This window comes from Sitodiplosis mosellana, unplaced genomic scaffold (assembly GCF_009176505.1).
Source record: "Sitodiplosis mosellana isolate CC-2019 unplaced genomic scaffold, AAFC_SMos_1.0 Smas_scaffold_6197, whole genome shotgun sequence".
NCBI lineage: Eukaryota > Metazoa > Arthropoda > Insecta > Diptera > Cecidomyiidae > Sitodiplosis > Sitodiplosis mosellana.
Window position 1 is genome coordinate 2,605,597 of NW_022601438.1, and position 20,948 is coordinate 2,626,544.

Consider the following 20,948-nt stretch of genomic DNA (forward strand, 5'->3'; position numbering starts at 1 on the left):
CTGAGTGACTATTATATGGTGTATGTAAAAAAGACTTTGCGTGCGTGTGTGTATGTGCCTGCGTGAGAAATAGCAATTTTGAGAGACATAGAAGCGATACATTCATAGTTGTTTCAATTTAGTACACAGATTTGTGGTCGATTGATGACTGTTCCCGAATAAATATAACGGGCGCTTGAATTGAAGTACAAAGAAAATTGATTCAAATGAGCGTTGATTGATTTATAACGTGGAAAACTATTAACGATCAAGAAATTTCAAATGCATCAATTTTGGAATGGAGTGAAAATGAAAATTTGAACAAAATAAAAATCGTGCAAATTGAAATATTGGCCAATATCCGACTAACAATTGAATTCAATGTTGTCGATATCAACGACCGTCTAACATTTTTCTAAAGAAATCCCATACTTAAACGATTCAATTGTCTAACAGTTTTAGTACACACAATGGTGAATGGGACTGGGGAAGCGAGCGCGATGTTTATATTTCGCTTTCACCCGATTTTAGAACACGACCGTACTTACCGAATATGACATTTGTACTTTGGAATTGGTCAAGTGCAATTTACTCAATTTTTTGTTCGATTTTTTTTTTCCTGATAATTCTTATCATTGTAAAACATATCGAGTAAGTTTGCCAAATTTTCCATTTGATTTATGCTCGCATTTTTTTTCTTCTCCATTGTCATTTGGTTTTTTTCTGTGTGTGGTAAGCGATGTAAGTGGGATGAAACATACAGTGTTACTTTGGGAACAATACTGTGCAACTTCATGTCACACAAGTGACATTTCGATAAATAATAAATCGCAAATACAAAAACATTAGAACATTTCTGTGCTGTTATTGCGGGATAAATCATTTGAAGCATTCAGATTTCTGAGTGAGTTTTTATAAGCGATTCCTGGTCAAGGTTTTTCCTATTTTTCATCGCGTCATCTTATTCGTTGACTTCGTTCCATGCCCGGCACTGAAACCGAGAGCGTTAACAAAGGAAAACCAGCGAGAAAAAGAAACAATTATTGATTTTATTGCCTGAATGAGATCACAATTGATTGAACAATGTTATCATTTTTTCGAAGTAAATCGTCAGAGACATCAGTCGTCGATAAAATTGTCAACGGCACAAAGAACTTAGCCCTTCAAGTGAACGAAACATCCATTGTTGCAGCAGCAAATATGCAATCGATCTCGGACAATAACGACAACACAAACACCACATCACTTCAATCGCTCGGCTATCAAAATGAAACGGAATTAAGAGAAACGATCTATGGTAAGTGGGTGAATGAGCTGCAAGTTAGTTTGAGAATTTTTACCGTGAAATCGATTTCATTGATCAAGTGATTTTATTCATGTTGAAGATATGCTGCGAACAATTCGAGATCCAGAGAAACCATCAACACTCGAAGATCTTAAAGTTGTATACGAAGAAGGAATCTTTGTACAGCCACCAACTAGTGATGATGTACAAGTGGTAATTATCCGCTGCCGGAAACAAACTTTTTCCTTGGAAATTTTATCTTTTTCCATTTATTTCGACTGACTTTGTTGTTGTTGTTTTGATTAGTAATCCAAATGTTGTTCTCATTCCAAATTGGAATTTCCAATTGGATTACATTAGGTTCGAGTTGAATTCAATCCCACTGTGCCGCATTGTTCATTAGCTACATTAATTGGCCTGTGTTTACGCATAAAAATCGAACGAAATATTCAACACAAATTAAAACTGGACATTTATATAAAAAAGGGCGCACATTCGACGGAAGAAGAGAGTAAATACCACCAACTTCTTCACTTGTCCCATCTGTTTCCTCTCCTTTCCTTTTCATTTCGCGAAAATTGCTAAATTTTTTTTCTTTTTTCGCAAAAATGCAGTCAATAAACAAATAAATGATAAGGAACGTATCGCAGCTGCAATGGAGAATCCAAACTTAAGAAATTTAGTCGAAGAGTGTATTAGAGAAGAGGAATAGCACAAAAACCAGCGGCAGAACAAACAAAACATTCTAGGCAATTTTTTAATAGGACAATCGGGAAATTAGTCGCTGGAGTACTTAAACGATGGAAAACAGATTAGTTTTGGATATGGTTTTTTAAATGTTGTTATATATAATTACTACAAATGAGATACATTTTTTAAAAACGATTTGTAAGAAAATGAAAATATATTTGATTTGACAAGAAACAAATGCAGAGAAAAAATCATTGAAAAAAAAAACTTTGAAATTTAACAAGGAGTACAAGAAGATAAATAAAAAGAAAATAACTAAATATAGAAACGAAAGAGAGTTATCAGTGTCTCAGAAAGACAGAAGCAAATAAATAAACAAGCAAGCGTCAATTCAATTGGAAGGTAAACAAAATGTATGAAACCAGTAGTGTTTGTTTGACAAAAGCCTGAAAACATGTTGATTGTATCGGTGGTTTGGTTCATTTAACGAAAGATGGAGCCGCCACAGCAGAGTGACATTATCTGAATTAGATCAGCGCCATCACAGTAAGCTATTCAAGTTTCATCGCAGACCAGAAAAAAAAACTCGTACACAATAAACACATAATTTTATACTTTCTAGACCGTGAAATTGATTTGTATCGATTTATTTAAACAGTGTTTTCAGCGTAATCAGTTTTGCCGGTATTTTGATTTCGGCATTCACCAAATCGATTTTTAATGTGTTGTTGTGGTGCCACTTGTCAAACACTTAATCGCAACACATTGATCGGGGAATGTTTGACATTTCGCTCTTAACATACGTCTGTGTCTCAAACACCGATGATGCTACCTCCATAGTTCGCTCTCTTGCTCACTCGCTCTCGGCAAACCAAATCGTCCATTCAACGTGGAGAGTCCAACCACACTCAGCATAGCATACAGAAAGAAGTCGAAAGAAAAATAGTCGGCATGGAACACCAAACGTAACAAGCAATTCATTCGGTCAGAACATACTATACACAACTACATATTTATACGCGCGCGTGTTTATTGACACAACTTCGGAATAATACTCGCTCTCTCTCTCTTCATATCGAAAAGAAGAATAACCACGGAGTAAGAACAGCAACGACGACAAAAACAACCAGAGAGGAAGAATATAATAGAGTAGAAGAAGCGTTCCGGGTGCAAAGACACACAACACGGAGAACACACGGGCAGGAGAATAAAAAAAAAAACATACACAGAAATTGAAAAGATGGTAGAGATAATAACAATTTGTTGAATTAGAATAGAACCGAGTGTGATTAACAATTTCATAATTTGTATGGGATTTCAGTGAATGGTTGAATTTAGTGAATGCTGATTGTGATTTTATTCAGACAAAAAGTGAATTTTCGAAAAAAAATTCTTAGAAACAAAAGAAATACACACACCAACACACGGAAACGAAAAAAAAAAGTGTTTTCTTTTTCGCCAATCGAATCAGAAGTGTGTAGCATTTTTAGCAAAGAAAACACAGCGTTCTCAGTGTGCATTCGGAATATGTCAATTAATTTGTTGTCCGTGATCGAAATTCTATTGAATTTTTTCATTGCAAATTCAGTGTGCCGAAAACTAATTTGTATGTTAATCAAAGTGTGTGTGCATTATCAAATGAGATACGGATAAAAGTGAAAAGTGTTGTAATTCTCAATATATGATGCAAGCAATATAACAAGTGTACTTGTTTTCAAAGTAATTTCGCTAATCTTTCAATCAATTTTGAGAGGGAGAAATGTATGGAGCCCGACAAATCGGCCGTAAAGAAGTGATAGCAACAACTGCAAAATACATCGCGTAAACGGTTTGTATCTTTTATGTACTATTTCCAGTTGCATTCAAAAGTTTTTTTTTAATTTGCAAATAAAACGCTCAATCGATAGCAGCGTAAATAGAGTTCGTTGATTGATAATTTTTTGTTTTGGTTGGTCAAGTTAGTTGTGTGTACATGTAACGTTGTTTTCTTCATTAATTTCACATCAAATTGCTGATAATAGTCGTTTCATCGAAAATCGTTTACACAGACGTAGAACAAATACGAAAATGTTTGTACAGTCTGGACACGTTTAACTAGCAAGCGACAAACAAGAATAGAGTAACAAATGCAGCTTGCCAGTCAGTCAGTTAAAGCCAGAGTGTTTGTTTTTTTTTTTCTTGGAAAATGTCGGTGGTCAGAAAAGAAACTCAGTGTAAATGAAAATCTACCATTTGCCAAGTTATACACTTGAAATTGGATGCTCTCTTGATCTTGTAATTTAAAGCGTGGGAAAGACCCAATACGCAAATTATATTCTTCTTTTGTTTTTCTTTCATTCATTCCATGCGGCTGTTGTTGTCGTTGTATGAAATCAGTTATAGTTTTACCATGAAGTCGAATAAAATAAAATAAATGAAAAAAAGAGAATAGAATGCCAATTTCGGAATAAGCGTTACTAAAAGACAAACATTTACCACCGACGAACAAAGGAAAAATGCGGAAAGAGCTTTTCGAGTGTGTATGTGTGTTTGTGTGTGGTTTGGTTTGTGAGTGGATGATGCAAAATTGACAGCAAATCGCAATAACGGCGTCTGTATGTCTCGTAAATGAAATGTTGTTGCATTGTTCCAAACAACAACACTTGCATTGTTATGATTTAATCAACTGATTGACCATATGTAGCAAATCAAACACCATAAGAGCGATTGAGAGAAATAGCGAGAGAGAGAAAGAGCGAGAAACGGTTTATCTACATCAAGCATATGGATAGCATATGTTGCTATGCCACGAGACGTAATTCTCTATGCTGCTACATATTCTTCATTTTTTTCTTCTTCCCCATTTCTCTATTAACGCACACACACACACACACACACACACACACACACACACAATACGTGTAATCAATGAATAGTGGTGTAGCGGTATTTTTTTTTGCGCCATTTAAGGTGGCGTTGAATTGTAAAATAAAAGAACCCAATTGAGCATTCAAGTATCGGTGTTAATCGTTATCGAAGATGCGTTTAGCTTACAAAATCGTGATTGAACGCGCAAAACGTTTCTCTATTCCCCGATAGTCTTGCTAGCTCTGCCGCCTGATTAATTTTATTTATGCACGCATATTGCGTGGCACAAAAGTTCCGCTAGAATTTGATTGTGATATGCTAATTAAGATCACACGGTAGTCAACCGTGATGATATGGTGGCATACCATCATTGCAGCCGTTGCCACACTGCCATCATTGACGACGACGACGACGATGACATGGACGCCTTTGGCGTAATATTCTCATCTAGTTCATGCCAAAAGACGTTGACAGCCTGTGTGCCGTAACTAATGACAATCGATGTGCACAGCTCGCATTGTTATGAATGAAATAAAACGTGAAAACGTGATCCATCAATACACATTTTGCGAAATGCTAATGAAAGGAAAACAACAACGACACAGCAGCAGCGGCAGTAATAAAGAAATGAACAGCAAAAAGTTGAATTTGAATGAATATTTATACACGAAAAATAGAATCGTTTAGTTTACTTATATTATACCATCTAAATGTGGATAAATGGAGCTTGACTCGCTTGTCGATGAACGTAAACGTGGCTGTGGTACTCGGTTGTGAATTTCTCAAACCGAAAACAAACAAACCAACAAACATATCTATATATGATTCATTGAACTTTTGTTTATTCGACTGTTTCACGCTGTGCTCACACTCAATTGAGAGTCATTTCCAAACGCGATGAATGTTACAATCGTCCGTCGTTTTTTCGTCAAAAACGATCATTGCATTTCCACCCTCGTTCAATTTATTCCAATGTGACTGCGTGTGTGTGTGCGTTCATATCGATGCAATTTATGAAAAATGATTTTATCACCATTCAATGAATGTCACTGCATCGCATAAAAATGAAATCTCATGCGAACACAAAAATCATATTAGAATAACAATAATTCGGTTTGTGTGCGCGTGTGCTTTCGTTTTGCACAATTCAGAATGATTTATATCGTTTGTGTTTTTCAGCACAGTGTTCCATTGTCTTCGCCCTCTTGTGCACACAACAACAGCAGCAACTGCTGATCAAAGAAAAAACAACACGTAAAATTTGCACAATAATTCATATGCAAATGTCAACATTTTTTATTCTCCATCAAGCTTAAACTGTATTTTATCATCGGTACAAATAAATTCATTGCGCTTTTTCTTTAGAAAAACAGCCATAATAATCATCATCGAAACCATTAATATTACAGAAATTTTTACACATTTGTTATCCATTTTTGTTATGTTGTGTTGAGTTATGTTTAACAGTTTTTGTTTCGTATTTTTTTCCTCTCTCTCTCGTACAGTGACCAAAACTGAAGGCAACAAAAGAGGAATCGTCTCCATTTTTGTGGGATAATTTAGGTCCATCGAGAGAAGAAGCAGCAGCTAAGAAGAGTAGAATTATACAGATATGAAATAGGGAGCATGAGAAGAATGATCTCGCTAGAAATAGCGTGTAGAATGCCATAATGGTTGATTTAGATGCATAGCAGGCAAAGAGAAGCCAATTCTGTTGAATCGTCATTTTTATTGTTGCCAAAAAAAAAAACTGACGAAAAACCATCACATACATATATACACACACACACACAAATCCAACCACCACCCAACGAGTCAATTAAAACTTGATCTGGAAATATTGGTCAATTCAAATGATATTATACCAACGGTACAAATTGCAAGCAAATTAGAAAACTGAGCTAGAAAATACACACAATTTTTTCGGTTGTTTGCTGTCATAAAATATAAGAAAGCAAACCAATACTCACAACGATTTTAATATTAAACAAGAGGTACGCGGCAGAGAGAAGATAAGGAATTCACCAAAAATGCGCTTCGTCTATAGAAATAGAAAACTTGCCTTATTTGGCATGTTTTTCCTGTTTGGCGCCATGATGATATTGATCAAATTCACGGAATTCAGTCCAACATGCCTGTTTCGAGAGGATTCAGAAAAAGGACCAGTGATGGTGCGCGATCAGGTCGGTTATCGCGTTACACATAAATTTTATTGCTTTTTTTTATTATTGAAATAAAATTGCGTTGAAGTTCTTATCTCTGTTTTTTAAAGCGTTAGTACATGGAATTTATAACCCATTCCTTTCAGAACATTTATTCGTCTTTCTTGGAAATTGTAATTTCGAAATGGCATTTTATTATCCCTCTCTCTTTCTTCGTAGAAATTTATATTGGGAAATGACAAACATTATTATCCCTATCATCGGCAAATGCCGTTAATCTTCATTGGAGGTGTCCCGCGGTCCGGCACAACTTTGATGCGAGCCATGCTTGATGCACATCCAGATGTCAGGTGAGTGCTCGTTGCAATGTGAACATGAATCATTTTGATTCAGCACGGCAACAACAACCAACATTGAAATGATGTATTATCGCTTGTATAATCATGACGCAAACCGATTCTAGATGCGGACAGGAGACAAGAGTCATTCCGCGTATATTACAGTTACGATCTCATTGGTTGAAGTCGGAAAAGGAAAGTTTACGTTTAGAAGAAGCGGGTATTACAAAAGAGGTGAATTTTATTTAAAAATCATTTATCATGCTTGATTTTACCGTTGTCGCTGTGCCATGTGAGTGCGGAATGATTAATGTTTTTGATGTTGGTGCAGGTGCTGAACAGTGCCATAGCACAGTTTTGTCTGGAAATTATCGCAAAACACGGTGACGCTGCTCAAAGACTGTGCAACAAAGATCCGCTCACACTCAAAATGGGCTCATACGTTATCGAACTCTTTCCAAATGTAAGTGAATTCGTTTATTGATATTGCATTTTTGTCTTTGTCACATAATTCAAATGCATTGAATTGATTTACAAACTGATTTTTTTTTTCAAATTGTTTTCTCGCAAAGTTCCTTCGATGAGCCATTTTTTTTCTTGGATTTTTTTTTCTCAGGCAAAATTCTTATTTATGGTTCGAGATGGACGTGCCACAGTGAACTCGATTATATCGCGTAAGGTCACTATAACTGGCTTCGATTTATCGAGCTATCGCCAGTGCATGACCAAATGGAATCACGCCATTGAAACAATGCACAATCAATGCAAAGAAATTGGCAGTGATAAATGCATGATGGTGGGTATTTCATTATTTAAAACACGAATTTCAAATGCAAATTGAACTAGTTTTTGAAATATCGTGCAAACATATCGATTTTCTATTTTCAAATGTACCAAATGAAACATGATTTTCAAGTAAAAATTTTCCACGCCAAACAGGTGTACTACGAACAATTGGTGCTACATCCAGAAGAATGGATGCGAAAAATTTTGAAATTTTTGGACATTCCCTGGAACGATTCGGTTTTGCATCACGAAGAGTTCATCAATAAGCCGAACGGTGTATCGCTATCAAAGTACGATTCAATAACAAACATATGCGAAGAAGTGCTTCAATGAACTAAATGGTTTTTCTTTTCCACCTATTTAATCAGAGTTGAACGTTCAAGTGATCAAGTAATAAAGCCAGTGAATTTGGAAGCGTTGTCCAAATGGGTTGGACACATTCCAGAGGACGTAGTACGAGACATGGCCGATATTGCACCGATGCTCTCTGTATTAGGCTATGATCCATATGCAAATCCACCCGACTATGGAAAGGCAGATTCGTGGGTAAAAGACAACACCTTAAAGGTATGTCAACCGTGAACAAGCCACATTCTCTCAACTCTATCCAACTTAAGAACGATTTTCATTATTGAAAATCAAACGATTTTGTTCCGTCAAATTCATTATCAACTCAAGTTATTATTACGGTACTTAAACAAGTTCTGTTTTCTGCTCATCGTAGGTAAAAGCCGAAGAGAAGCTCTGGCAAAATCGTGCCAATCAACTATTGCAACGAATTGATTTGGGCGAAGAGACATCAAACATAGAGGACACTGATTCGCCCGATGGTGACAAGAATGACATTCACAATCGAAATAGTAATCGCAATGACGAACAAACATGATATCAATACGCACGTCGATCAAGATCACATTAAATAAATTATTGAGCTCGCCGCTGGCAATCGTGCAATCGAAAGTCAAACAAAAGCTAGAGAGACACCGGTGTCTCTGCGGTATTGAACGAATGAGAGAACCAAAGATTCAAACAGCTTCGATGCAATTTTTTTTTTTCATTAATAAGACTCACTTATACAAATAAGTTTGACCAGATGCGAGCAACCAACATAGATATTTGCTTTTATATTTTGGAATAAAAAAAAAAAAACAATGAAGAGGAAAACGAACATTTTCTTCCAAATAGGAATGATATTTATTTTGGAATCGGCGATTTTGAGAGACAAATGTGAGACGAAAAAAACACAAAACAGAATCAATCAGGTGGATCAAAATTTCTTCGCATTTAAGTATGAGTTTAACTTATTCTAATATACTCCATTTAGATAGGGAAATCCAGAAAAAAAATCGATAATCGATCAATTCGCAGCTTATTCAAAACATAATGAATGTGATTTATATTTATTTAGAAAGATGCGATATTGTGCAAGATGAATCTGTTTAAAATTGGTGATTCGAATCAAACTAAAATACTTTGTTTTTGTTTTTTTCATTTTGTACATGCATTTGAAGCAGTAACAAAAAAAACTTACAAAACAATTAAATCCATACAAAAAGAAACTGTGCAAATAACTGACAAATAGATGAAGGTAGAGAACACAATTGAAACTCACACACACATGAATACAATATAACCATTTCGAGTGATATTTTAACGCAAAAGATAGTCATGATAATGGAAAAATTCAATAGTTTGAAAGAGAGGAACCAACACACATCGCATGCTAGATAAAATGAAATCGCTACACTATATATATATATACATATGTTCGTCGCTAAAATGTTTTGTGTATTTTATTCGTAATGTAATTAGTTCAATGAAAAAAGAAGAAAAATTGTATGTAAAATTTGTAATTTTAATTAAATGTAATGAATTTATGGATCTATTATAAACAAAAATGGCAGAAACAGCGATATTGGGGTCGCTTCAAAAACGGAATAATCAAATATTGCCTACTATGCTTGTTTGTCAATGGACACAGATGTTGATCATACTTCCAATTTTTACTCGTTTGTTATCCATTTGATTTGAGCTTAGAAGTATGGTCCCGCAGAAAAACTGGTATGGCATATTTATTATATACTAAACGTGTGACCCTAACGCAAAATTGAAGATACTTGATAAAAGTGATAAAATCGCGAATTTAAACATTTTTATGCAGTAATTCATTGTCTTTACACATGAAATTATTAGAAATACTGCCAACATCCTAAGGAAGAGTTGAAATGAAATTTCCACAAAAAACACACAATTCAATTGAATTTTGTAACAAAAAAAAAAAACAAATTTTTATTTAATAAAATACATTATTTCCTTCCGTTTTCAAATGAAACTGTGCATACATTTTGGAAATCCTATTACGCAGTCCGCCAGAATATCTTTTGTATGTGAAAAAAAGCCAAAATCAGTTGTTGAGTTTCAATTTTAATGAAATTAATTTCTAATTTTTCGACAAAACAGTTTTCATGTTGAAATACGAATCTAAAGTATTGTTCTTCAGAAGAATACTGATCGATGATGTTTCCAATGATGTATGCTCTGCACAATGGGTGACAATTTGCAACAATCAAAAGTATCTTCAAATCGAAGTCATGAACGGTTTCTAATAAGAAAATGGATTTTTTTTTTCGTTCTCATTTGAACATGTAAATATTAAAAAACAAGGGGGAAATTTGCTTCTCTTTTTCATTGAATTGAATGAAAATATAAGACGAACGAGACGCATATAGAAAAATTGTCAAATTATTTGAACGCGGTAAATCAGTGATTCGAAACAAAACAAAAAAGTGAAGAAAAAAAACTCGTCTAGAAATCAAATAAGAACAAACAGATTTTTTTTATCAATTTTTTTTTTTTTTTAATTCTGAGTCGAAACACAAGTCCGATTGATTAAAAGAAAAAAAAAGAACAACTTTAAAAGTGAAATTTATAAATTTTTGTATATTCGTGAAATAATTCTTTTGTAAATGAAAAGCATAAAAAGTGAAAAAAAAGATTTAGACAAATGTTTCCATTGAAAAGAAAACTAAGGGCCAGATGAAAGAATAAAGGAAACTTATTATTAAGAATGGATAAATGTGCCGGAGAAATATTATTTTGAATTAAAAACACTCCCCATTCCCCCAACCCTCAAGTATATATACAAATATGATTAAATAAACGAAATCATTCATTGGATATAATCGAAATTCATTATTTACGCAATTTCAGTCTCGTTTCCATTGTACTTACATCAATTGATAAATTGTAAAGGAGCAAATAAGAAAAGACCCACAAAGAAATGCAGCCACAATTGTACGGCTAATTTTTTTTCTTAAATTCCTGTTTTATTCACTCATTTGACATACCATCCTAGCTCTGTGTGATCTGAAACTTGAAAGCCAAAATGATTGAAACGCGTGTTCGTTTCAATCAAAATGAGAGAGAAATAATGTGGCAGACTGGGTTGTTTTAATTTTTTATTTATTTTTCAAATTGTTCGTAATTTTGGTTCATTAGCTTTGTTGTGCCTTGTGTTTTTTTATAACAATAAGGAGATTTTTGATGTTGTTATTCGCATAGATGTGAATTTTTGTTTTTTTTTTTTGTTTTTTAATGTTTAAGAATTCCTATTTATTCGTAGCTTTGGAAACATTTTGAGTTTGCATTTACACTTTGTTATTTAAAAAAAGGAGAGAAAAAATGAATGTGTGCCTAAAAGTGAGTTCGAAAGAGGAGCATATCTGGATTACGAGCTCACTAATAGAGGTGTAAGTGTTTGTGTGTTTTTGAGTACTGCGAATATGTTTTTTGTTGATTTTTTTTATTGAATTTAGAGAGAATGTTCTATGTGCATTTATTTGAAGCATTTCATTGAGTCTTCGGAAAGAAAAATTGTGATGGCAATGCCACTGATTCATTATGGATGTTTTCGGGACTATTATCATTTCTGTAGGATTAATTTTTAATTAACTAGCAAATAAAATCTCTGTCAATTAGAGGGAGCGGTGTTGATTGATAATATTTTATCGCTAAATTTATATCGTTTGTTTGCATTTATGCCATTCGAATCTATCGTCTAGGTTTTATATATTCAATACGATCAATGTGCAGATCGAGAGAGAATATCCCCAGCAACGAACGAGACATTCCCATTCAATTTCAAATTATAGCATGATGTAAGTCATCACTGATGTTATTGGTCACAGTTATAATCGAAAAAGCATACGTTTTTGTTCGGTTTTACTTTTTGAGCCATGCAAAATGTAACAAAAATTCCAACAACAAAAAATGGTTTGTGTATCCCATGTGTGTGTGTGTGTGTTTTTTTTTTTCAAGCATAATTAACTTGCGATTTGATAAACTATGAAAACTAAACATTTTGGCTCAGACTGCTATAGTCTCGCCACTAGGTTCCATAAACGTTTTTCTTTGTTGCTGCTGCTGTTGTTTTTGTTGCAAATTGTTCGTCAATAATTCGTAGCGTTTTTTTTTAGATTATTCATAGAGATTTTACAAAATATCAGTCTGATATTAATAAATGTATATTTTTCCAAATGAAAATTATGCATGCGGATGCTGTTTTGTTTTTTTCTTTTCATATTATTACTTAGCAACGCCTGATATTGCATCTAATATTATCGTTTTACTTTTGTTTTTGTTTTTAAGTTTTATTTTTCGTACGTATGTATTGTATATAAATATTAATACATTCGTTACTAGCACTATAATTTGCGTTAACTGCGTGATTTTCTTACAACTTGTTGTGTGTGTGTTTTTTCTTCTTCATTTACACCGTTTTTGGTTGGCTTGTTGATATTACTGTATGTAAATCGGTTATATTATTATCGATTGTGTTTCTTTTTTGATAATTAATTCAAATAGGCGTCTTTTTTTTTCTTTTTTACTAATTTAAAATTGTATGCTTATATTTCTTAGTTTTTATTTTAAATCATTTTTTTGAGATTTTTTTCTGCATTTTTCTGTTTGTTTGCAAGGCCACCACATATGTACACGTACTTGTACAGCCGAATAAAAGTGAAAAAAGTGACTAGGATCCGATCATAATGCAATTGCATTTGCATTTAGTTCGCTTTTTTATGATTGTAACTCATTGTGTGTTGGTGTTGCACTAGTGATATATTCGTCTTCAACAGTGTCTGTGTATGTATCTGATGTCAGTCGTCATATATTTGAGTGTTATCGTTTGGCAGCATTTTAGACAGATCCTATGTTAATTCATAATTTTTTTTTTTGTTCTTTTAGCAAATTGAAAGGCTGAGGTAAGCATTATGCATTTCATTCTATTTTACAACACTATCGAAAAGGCATCACTTTTCTAAACTCAGTAAGGAGATTTATTCTGCTGCAATTTATCATGTTTTTCAATTTGTTCTCATTTTTAAATGTTCGTCAATTCGGCCGGCTCATATTTTCTGTGCTTTTTCTCTGTTTCTGTGTGCTTCTTTCGGTTGATGCAATTGTTTGAATTTACAACAACAACAACAACAAAATTACGCTGCAATAATTCTGAGCAAATACATGATCTATATCAGCTGCATTATCTAGCAATTATTTTGGTTTTCTTGAGTTTTATCGAAAACGAAAATTGAAGGCTAGATATCATTAGCTATTTTATTCGTTGCTGTATAAGTCATTTTGGTTGTTTTTGTTTTCTTCTGAGTTTTTTACATATTCCCAAAGCAATTTCCTGAATAAAAACGACTACGAACGGCAAATTTCAACGCTTATCCCTCAATAAATTATATGACGTTTCGAAGAAGATTTCTGTCCGGTCTCTAGTTAGCACTACATGAAATGTAGAGCTTTTGTTTTTAATTGTTCTTTTTTTAGTCGATTGACTTGAAGGTTCAGACAAGCTACGAGGTACCATTTGAATGAAATGTTTTTTTTTTCTTCTTTCAACTCGTTGAAATACAAACTTGTAAGCAGAGCTGTGTTTTGCCAATCGGCAGCCGTTTCGGTGACAATAATGCTAAATTTTTAGAAGACAATGCGCGCGTAATAAAAAAAACTGGTATCGACCTGATTGTTTTCATTCTACTAACGAGTCAGAAATTAATACAGGAATTTCAAAAGCATCGAATTAAGTTATTAAGTTTGACAATTAATTTTTCTCTTTGTTTTTGCTAAAATCAACGGATAAAAAAAAAACGATCTGGAATTGAATGATTCGAAAGCGATGAAAATAAAAATCATTTTTCGTTTCTAATTTAGTTTAACCGCTAATTGTATTATCCTTATCTCTAAAATATCTTAAAAAGTCCGATTGAGTTGAGCATGTCGGATCAATCTAAAATGTTTTTTTTTTTGTGAGTGTGTGTGTGTGTGTGTTAAATATCAAGAGATGAAACGAAAATGTTGAAGATTCGCATAAATTTGCCCATGGGACAACAGTCGCGAACTGTTGCTGTATGTTTCAAGTCAAGCATAAAACTTCATATATGATGCAGTAGTCAAATTTGTGCATAAAAACTCGTCGCATCTCGGGGAAATGCAGGGAAATGAAAACGAGGATGGGGATTCTGTAGACTTTTTTAAGCTTAACTATTTACATTATTCAACGCGTATCTGCTTGCGACGAATTCAGAATCAATTAATTCAATTCATTTTAAACAGATTTTTTGTTGTTCGGTTTTCTTTTACATTCATTTTAAGCGGATATTCTTTTACATTTTTGTTTGCTTGCTGGCTTACGTTCTTCACACTCATTTTCCACAGTTAAATTGGATTTTACTGCATTCACAGCAATGAAATAAACAACGTTTCTTTTATCTCAATAAGTATTTGCGTGTAGAACACTTTTAATTGACAAAAATTAAAATTGATTAAATATAGATTTGCTTAAAAATGATGTACATTCGATTGATTGATTGAAAAATATGGTTAAAAATCGTAACCAAAACGATCTGCCATTGCATGACATCAAATTCATCGTGTTTTCTTTGAGTATTTCATACTAGAGAAACAAAAATGTGTAGATTTTTTCTTCTTTCAAACTTGAATCAAAGAATGTTTTCGTAAAAGGCTTGGAACAAAAGCATAAGCTGGTGGATAAGGGAAAAAAGTCAATGTGTCAAAAATATTTGTTCTTTTTCTTCTTGAAAAACAAATCAACGACAAATATCAACTTCTAAATAGGATTAAATTTTCTCATTCTCAATTTAAAAAAAATTGCTATTTCATTTCAAAATTATTTTTGATATGAGTCAACAGGTAAGGTTAAAAGCATCGTTTCGATGTGTTTTTGAAGAAATTAAAAAAATTACTCAAAATAGTGAATCTTAGGATAACATAACGGAGAAAACCGATCTTCTTTACTCCTTTCTTTTTTGTACATTAATGGGAACAAATTCATGTTTCAATACAGTTTTATCGCTTTTTCATTGCGCGGAGGGAAAACAACAAATGAAATTCTTTCGTTGGCCATTCTAACGTATTCAATAATAATTATTACTCTTAACACACAGCCAATGAAAATTAATGAATGAAAAAAGGAAGGGGAAAACAGTTTATTTTTATTCTCTCGCATGATAAGTCAATGGATTGCTATATGTAATTAAATATAAATCCAACCGAAATCAGTTTCATACCGCTTTTTTTTGTTTCATCATGGAGATTGGAGTTCGAATGAAGATTATAATCGTATTTTCTTGTTGTTTTTGTGTTTCATTTACTATAAACATTCTACACGAGAGTCAAACGTATCGGTCTCAATATTAACTCAGGCGGATGAAAATCACATAATTTCATTCGGACTGATAAATGGTTCTACCGTTCATTCCAATCCACTGATAAACTGGGAAATACTTCCATATATCGAATGTGTTTCCATATTCAAGTTGTGCTCTGTAGCTATGCTTCGAAGCTTTCTGCTTTTTTTTAAATTTATGTTAAAATGGTAATGTCTAAGACCTAATTGAAAAAAAAAAATTGCGAAGAAATTATGGTGATTTGTCTAGTGTAGTGGAATGTTTACTGTCCTGTAAACGAAATAGAAAGAAACAATTGATAGAAAAACTCGAAAACAGAATTGAGAGATGCATGCTCGTTATTACGGTGAGTTGCACATTTAATATACAATTGATTCATACTGGTTACCACCTAATAACGAACACCTCTCCGTAATAACGAGCATGCATTCGAATTGAGAACTAATTAACGCACCTGATCGAGTTCATCGAGTGATTCTAATTTCGCGATTGGTGCAAATGCCGTCCATTGCTCACAATCGTCAAGCGTTTGGTTGAACGATGAAAATTTCGAACACCTATTCAAAGTGAGCAGAATTTTTTTTTGAAATGAATAATGGTTTGTATGTTTGCCAACGGGAGGATTTCTTCACGTACCGTAGTAGATTCTTTTCGGCTACAGTGTTTGTGCATTCTGGTTGTGATATCGATCGATGGACAGAATGGATCTGTGATGTGCCAGCCGTTGGAATTCGATATGGATGCTGTGCTTGTGACAGTCGCTTTGTATCCAAGCATAATTCAAATGAAAAATCACTCTCGGAGGGTTGTATCGATGATGTCATCAGCAGATTTTGTTTGTCTTGTGCCAGTTGATCTTTCGTTTGATGTTGCCCACCACCATGCAATGTTTCGAGTAATTTTCCACGACCGATGCCCGATGGCTGTTGCAATATCTCTAAAATACTTTTTATGTCTTTTTTTATGCTTATTTCCATATTGTCCATGCGTGACGAAAGCTCGGCTAGTTGCATTGTTACGGAACTTCTAATGTTTGGAAAACAATTTTTCATTCAATATCCAGTATGTATATTTTTTTCAATTTTCCAAATTATTCGAAAGTTTAACTATTCTTACCCGGCTTCATGGGTAGCTTGTGGCCGATGAGTATGCTGATATGGATGATAATGATAGTGATGATGATGGCTGTTACTCGACAGTGCGGCATCATCTTCATCTAAATCGCAACGTGTTTTATCGATTTGCGTGGTGACATTATCAGTGGGTGCACCCTTTGTTGGACCACATGTACAGCTTGTCGTTTGCACAGCACTCAATGTAACGGCATCCGTTTCTTTGTCACAACATCCGATGCCATCTGATCCGAATGCCATTTGATTACGAAACGCCGAACATTTACCAATCATACCACTTGTACCCGCTCCATTGTCTCCATGATGCTTTGTTGGACTGCCGCATGGTGATTCTTTATTTTCCAATGGCTGATGCTTTACCGCCGCACGCAAATCAGGAATGCTGCGCTTTATATGTGTTATCATATCACTTAACGAGTATCTGTGCCGGGGCTCGTAGAATTCTTCTGGGCGATAGCCCGTGTCTCCAACGAAGCCCGTGTCGCCAGTGTGCCTTTATCAAGCAAAATATGGTTTAAGATCAAGTTATTGTTTCAACGCATTGACATTTTGTGTCAACATGCTTGACATAGCAAATATTATGAAATCGATGTTTCAACAACCGTGTGCGTATGACATCAATGAAATGAAAAACAGCGAGAATAAATATATGCGCTCGCCAAACTTTTAGGGAACGTTTCGTCGCATTTTTCTTCTCATACATTTTCACGGTTGACGTTCATTGTTGTCGACACGTTCCTCGTTTTTCATTTTATTTGTTTTTATAATAATAATAACTTACAGTCGATATGAACGAGTTTCGCTGTTTTTGTCCGATGTTTGTTGAACAGTTTCCCGTTCTCGAGATGTTGTTCGTCTAAATCGATGTCTCAACTCAACGCCAGATTGCTCTTCCTGCATACATTCGGAATTAGAAAGAGAGAGAGAGAGAGAGAGAGAGAGAGAGAGAGAGAGAGAGAGAGAGTTCGAATTACGTTTGGGCGTAATTGATTTCGCACTTAGTTAATTGAATAACAAGTTGAAATTTGAAACAACTAAAGAACACTCAATATGTAATTTGGATGTGTATGTGTGTGAATATGACAATGATGAAATATCTCTAATTCAATTAAAATAATGACAGGAGAGGTATAAGACCAAATCTATGTAATATGATGCTACCAATGTTGTCTATCATTTGAATGTTAAATTCAAACCCATAAATCATATATAGAACCGGACGATCAATCTAGTTTTGTTCTAATTTCACATTTTATACTCTCTATATATCAAAAGATAACCACTAATCAAATAACCAAGTTTGCGAAATCCGTGTGGCTCTTGTCAATTCAAACTTGATGTCAATTCAAACACACACGCACAAACTCTTTACACATGGTAAATATATGCACAAAACTATCAAGCGCAACTTAAATGTTTGCCTTATGTGATTATGTTTGATCATGAGAGATGATAATTTAGATGAAATAAGTGTTTTTCAGTGCGTTTGTGTATGTGTGTGTGTGTATGTGTTGAGATATGGAGAGAAAATGTACATATAAATTGTTGTATATATATATATATATATATATATAGAAACTCACATCTCGCATATTGTATGTAATTTCTAAATTATTAACAAAACATTCATAAAATTCTGGATACAGATCTAATACGTGTAATAAATCTTCTCTATGAATCTTATGAAGGTCACAGTAGGTTAACGCACGAACATTGCTATTCGACTTTCCCCATGTTGTATGTACGCATGGATTTTCACCAAATATATCGTCTTTGCCTGAGTTCGATTGATTCAAGAGTGAATAGAGAAAAAGAGAAAAAGAAAAACAAGAGATCAAAACCAAAAGTTGTCGATGAAAGATGCGATTGTTCATGTTGTTCATGTTATTCATTGTGATTGATCCTACCCAATATAGCCATAACGACATCATCCTTTAGGATTTCGATAGACCCACGTGCAATGAAATACAGGCATGTCAAAACGTCACCTTTATGAACTAGTGTATCGCCGGGGGGTGCATGTGTCGTTTTGAATTTTAATGACAACGCTCTGCAAAATAATAAACATTCATGAAATTATACACAACCTTTATATGATTTTCGCTTGTTATCGTCGTTTTTGCGCTGATATGGTTATAATCAGCAGTATCGTTTCCTTGCTAAACAAATGTCGTTATTTTCCATTAAATAAACTTATACAGCTGCCACATAATGGACGATGAATAAATGGGAAATAAAAAGAAGAAAAACGATTCGTTTCTGGAATTAAGTATAAAAAGTCTCAATCTAAGACAGTGAATTGTCTTAAATTAAGCCTTAAATCTGCGAGATGAACACAAAAATCTAGCTCATTGTATCGAGAATAATTCGCATGCATAGCCTTAGGGTGGGTCGATTGAACATGTTTACAGATATCAAGCGGTCAAGATAGTACGAATTGACCGAAATTTTCTAATAAAATCCCATTATCAGACTCTTAACACTTTATTGTCCTTGGACATGTTATGAATTACAAACTCGTGGTCAAACTCAGATTTTTGCGAGAGCATAAAGCCGATGGAAAGTCCTTCACAAAAATGTGATGCGCAAGAAACAATTCTTAGGATAAAAAATAATTCTCTAGACCAAATCTAACGATTCCTCACTAACCATCTTTGATATTTGTAAAGCTACTGAATCGACCCACCTTAGTGTGCGCATCACTTGAATTGGCCAACAGCAATATGTATTTATGAAAGTATATATTCCTAATATTTTTTTAATTTTAATTTTTAACTGTCAAACGAATTGGTTTCACTTCGTGTGGATTTAATGATTGCAGTTTGGATTAAACTCATACTGTCCAATGGATGTTGCTCTATTTTGTTGAGAGAGATAGAGAGAGAGAGAGAGAGAGGAAGAGAGAATGAAAACGGTGTTCGAAATTCATGACGAGGAAGAATTGCAATTATGCTTAGTTTTTCGATTTTTCGTTCGCAAAACCGAATTCACATGCTGCGAAAGTTCCATGAAACAATTGCAGAAATAATTCATTTTAAGACAATGCGAGACAATGTCTGAATTCAATTTTCAATTTTCCTCCGTTACAATATTCGGCAGAAGTTGTGTGTGCAACATTGTTGCATCGAATGACTCGTGGTTGTTATTAATTCACTCGCCGTTGCTGATTCACGATCATTCTACAATTGTTGAAACAATTAGCTGCGATTCACAAATAAACACTCGAACTTTATATTATTCTTATGAAGACATATGACCAAAAACAAATGGAATTTGCAATAGTTCGGAAAATTCTATTCTCTCTGTCTCGCATAAAGATAATCCATTTCATTGCGTCATTTGCTGCCGCTTTCTAACGCTCCAGTATTTGGTGCGTACAATTTGAACCGAGTCAAGTGAAACACACCACGGACAAAATGTAGACACATGGAAGAATGGGAATGTAGAGAGAAAAAAACAAGCGGAGAGAACTCACAGAGAGAGAGAGAGAGAGAGAGAGAGAGAGAGAGAAAGAGAGAAAATAGTTTAAATTGCCCTATATATTCACCGTAAACATCCCGGGCTGGCGCCTTCGAAAGCAGCACACGTATTCAATAAATTTCTATTTAAATGTAAACAAATGTCAGCCTGCAAGCATTCTGGAAAGCCCTTTAGCACCGAATTCATATCGATACCGTTCGTATAAGTCCAAGCATGTTGAAAGTACTCTTCAAGCCGTTGTCGCAATGGATTCGGTATCTGGAAAATGGATTAATAATTCAAACTAAATGAGTTTTGAGTTGAAATGCTTTTTTCCTTCTTCTTTTTCATTATCGTGCTCCAGTTTTTGCTTTTTGTGAAAATGGAAGGAGGTAAAAATTGATGGTGCATTATGCTATATCGAAGACTGTGCATTCGTTTGTGTATGTGTGCGACAAATCGTTTGTCATAGCTTATTTGTTATTTGGAACACTTTAGCGAATGGACACTGCTCTCCGAATCGGATGTCGTTTTTCATGACTTTTTTTTCTCTTTTT

At 34.2% G+C, this 20,948-nt stretch overlaps 3 protein-coding genes across 12 annotated transcripts in view; 2 read left to right on the top strand and 1 right to left on the bottom strand.

Annotated features, from left to right (window-relative positions):
* Positions 1-120: 120 nt before the first annotated feature.
* LOC129577242 (MIP18 family protein galla-1) lies at positions 121-9,933 on the top strand. Of its 3 annotated transcripts, none has more exons than XM_055463938.1 (7): positions 262-630; positions 1,083-1,276; positions 1,365-1,477; positions 1,625-1,775; positions 1,879-2,500; positions 2,577-3,782; positions 6,307-9,933. In XM_055463938.1, exons 1-5 carry the CDS (start codon positions 533-535, stop codon positions 1,974-1,976), a joined length of 654 nt encoding a protein of 217 aa, XP_055319913.1. In that variant the 5' UTR covers positions 262-532; the 3' UTR covers positions 1,977-2,500; positions 2,577-3,782; positions 6,307-9,933. The 3 variants fall into 3 exon arrangements, with proteins under 3 accessions (XP_055319914.1, XP_055319913.1, XP_055319915.1); XM_055463940.1 differs by lacking the exon at positions 262-630 and adding an exon at positions 652-883; XM_055463939.1 differs by having other exon boundaries at positions 121-1,276.
* On the top strand, positions 2,611-9,933 carry LOC129577241 (protein-tyrosine sulfotransferase). Its single transcript, XM_055463937.1, has 9 exons — positions 2,611-3,782; positions 6,307-6,984; positions 7,183-7,313; positions 7,427-7,535; positions 7,633-7,764; positions 7,918-8,097; positions 8,241-8,377; positions 8,456-8,654; positions 8,812-9,933. Exons 2-9 carry the CDS (start codon positions 6,832-6,834, stop codon positions 8,971-8,973), a joined length of 1,203 nt encoding a protein of 400 aa, XP_055319912.1. The 5' UTR covers positions 2,611-3,782; positions 6,307-6,831; the 3' UTR covers positions 8,974-9,933.
* A 4,365-nt stretch (positions 9,934-14,298) lies between these two features.
* LOC129577237 (potassium voltage-gated channel subfamily H member 6) overlaps positions 14,299-20,948 on the bottom strand; it is a 101,664-nt gene continuing 95,014 nt past the window's right edge. For all 8 annotated transcript variants that reach the window (XM_055463932.1, XM_055463931.1, XM_055463925.1 and 5 more), the window contains 8 exons: positions 20,480-20,670; positions 18,840-18,982; positions 18,516-18,709; positions 17,714-17,826; positions 16,916-17,425; positions 16,436-16,825; positions 16,254-16,356; positions 14,299-16,069 (listed from right to left, as the gene is read on the bottom strand). In XM_055463932.1, the coding sequence (XP_055319907.1) occupies positions 16,031-16,069; positions 16,254-16,356; positions 16,436-16,825; positions 16,916-17,425; positions 17,714-17,826; positions 18,516-18,709; positions 18,840-18,982; positions 20,480-20,670 (1,683 nt within the window). In that variant the 3' untranslated portion in view covers positions 14,299-16,030. The remainder of the gene's footprint in view (positions 16,070-16,253; positions 16,357-16,435; positions 16,826-16,915; positions 17,426-17,713; positions 17,827-18,515; positions 18,710-18,839; positions 18,983-20,479; positions 20,671-20,948) is intronic.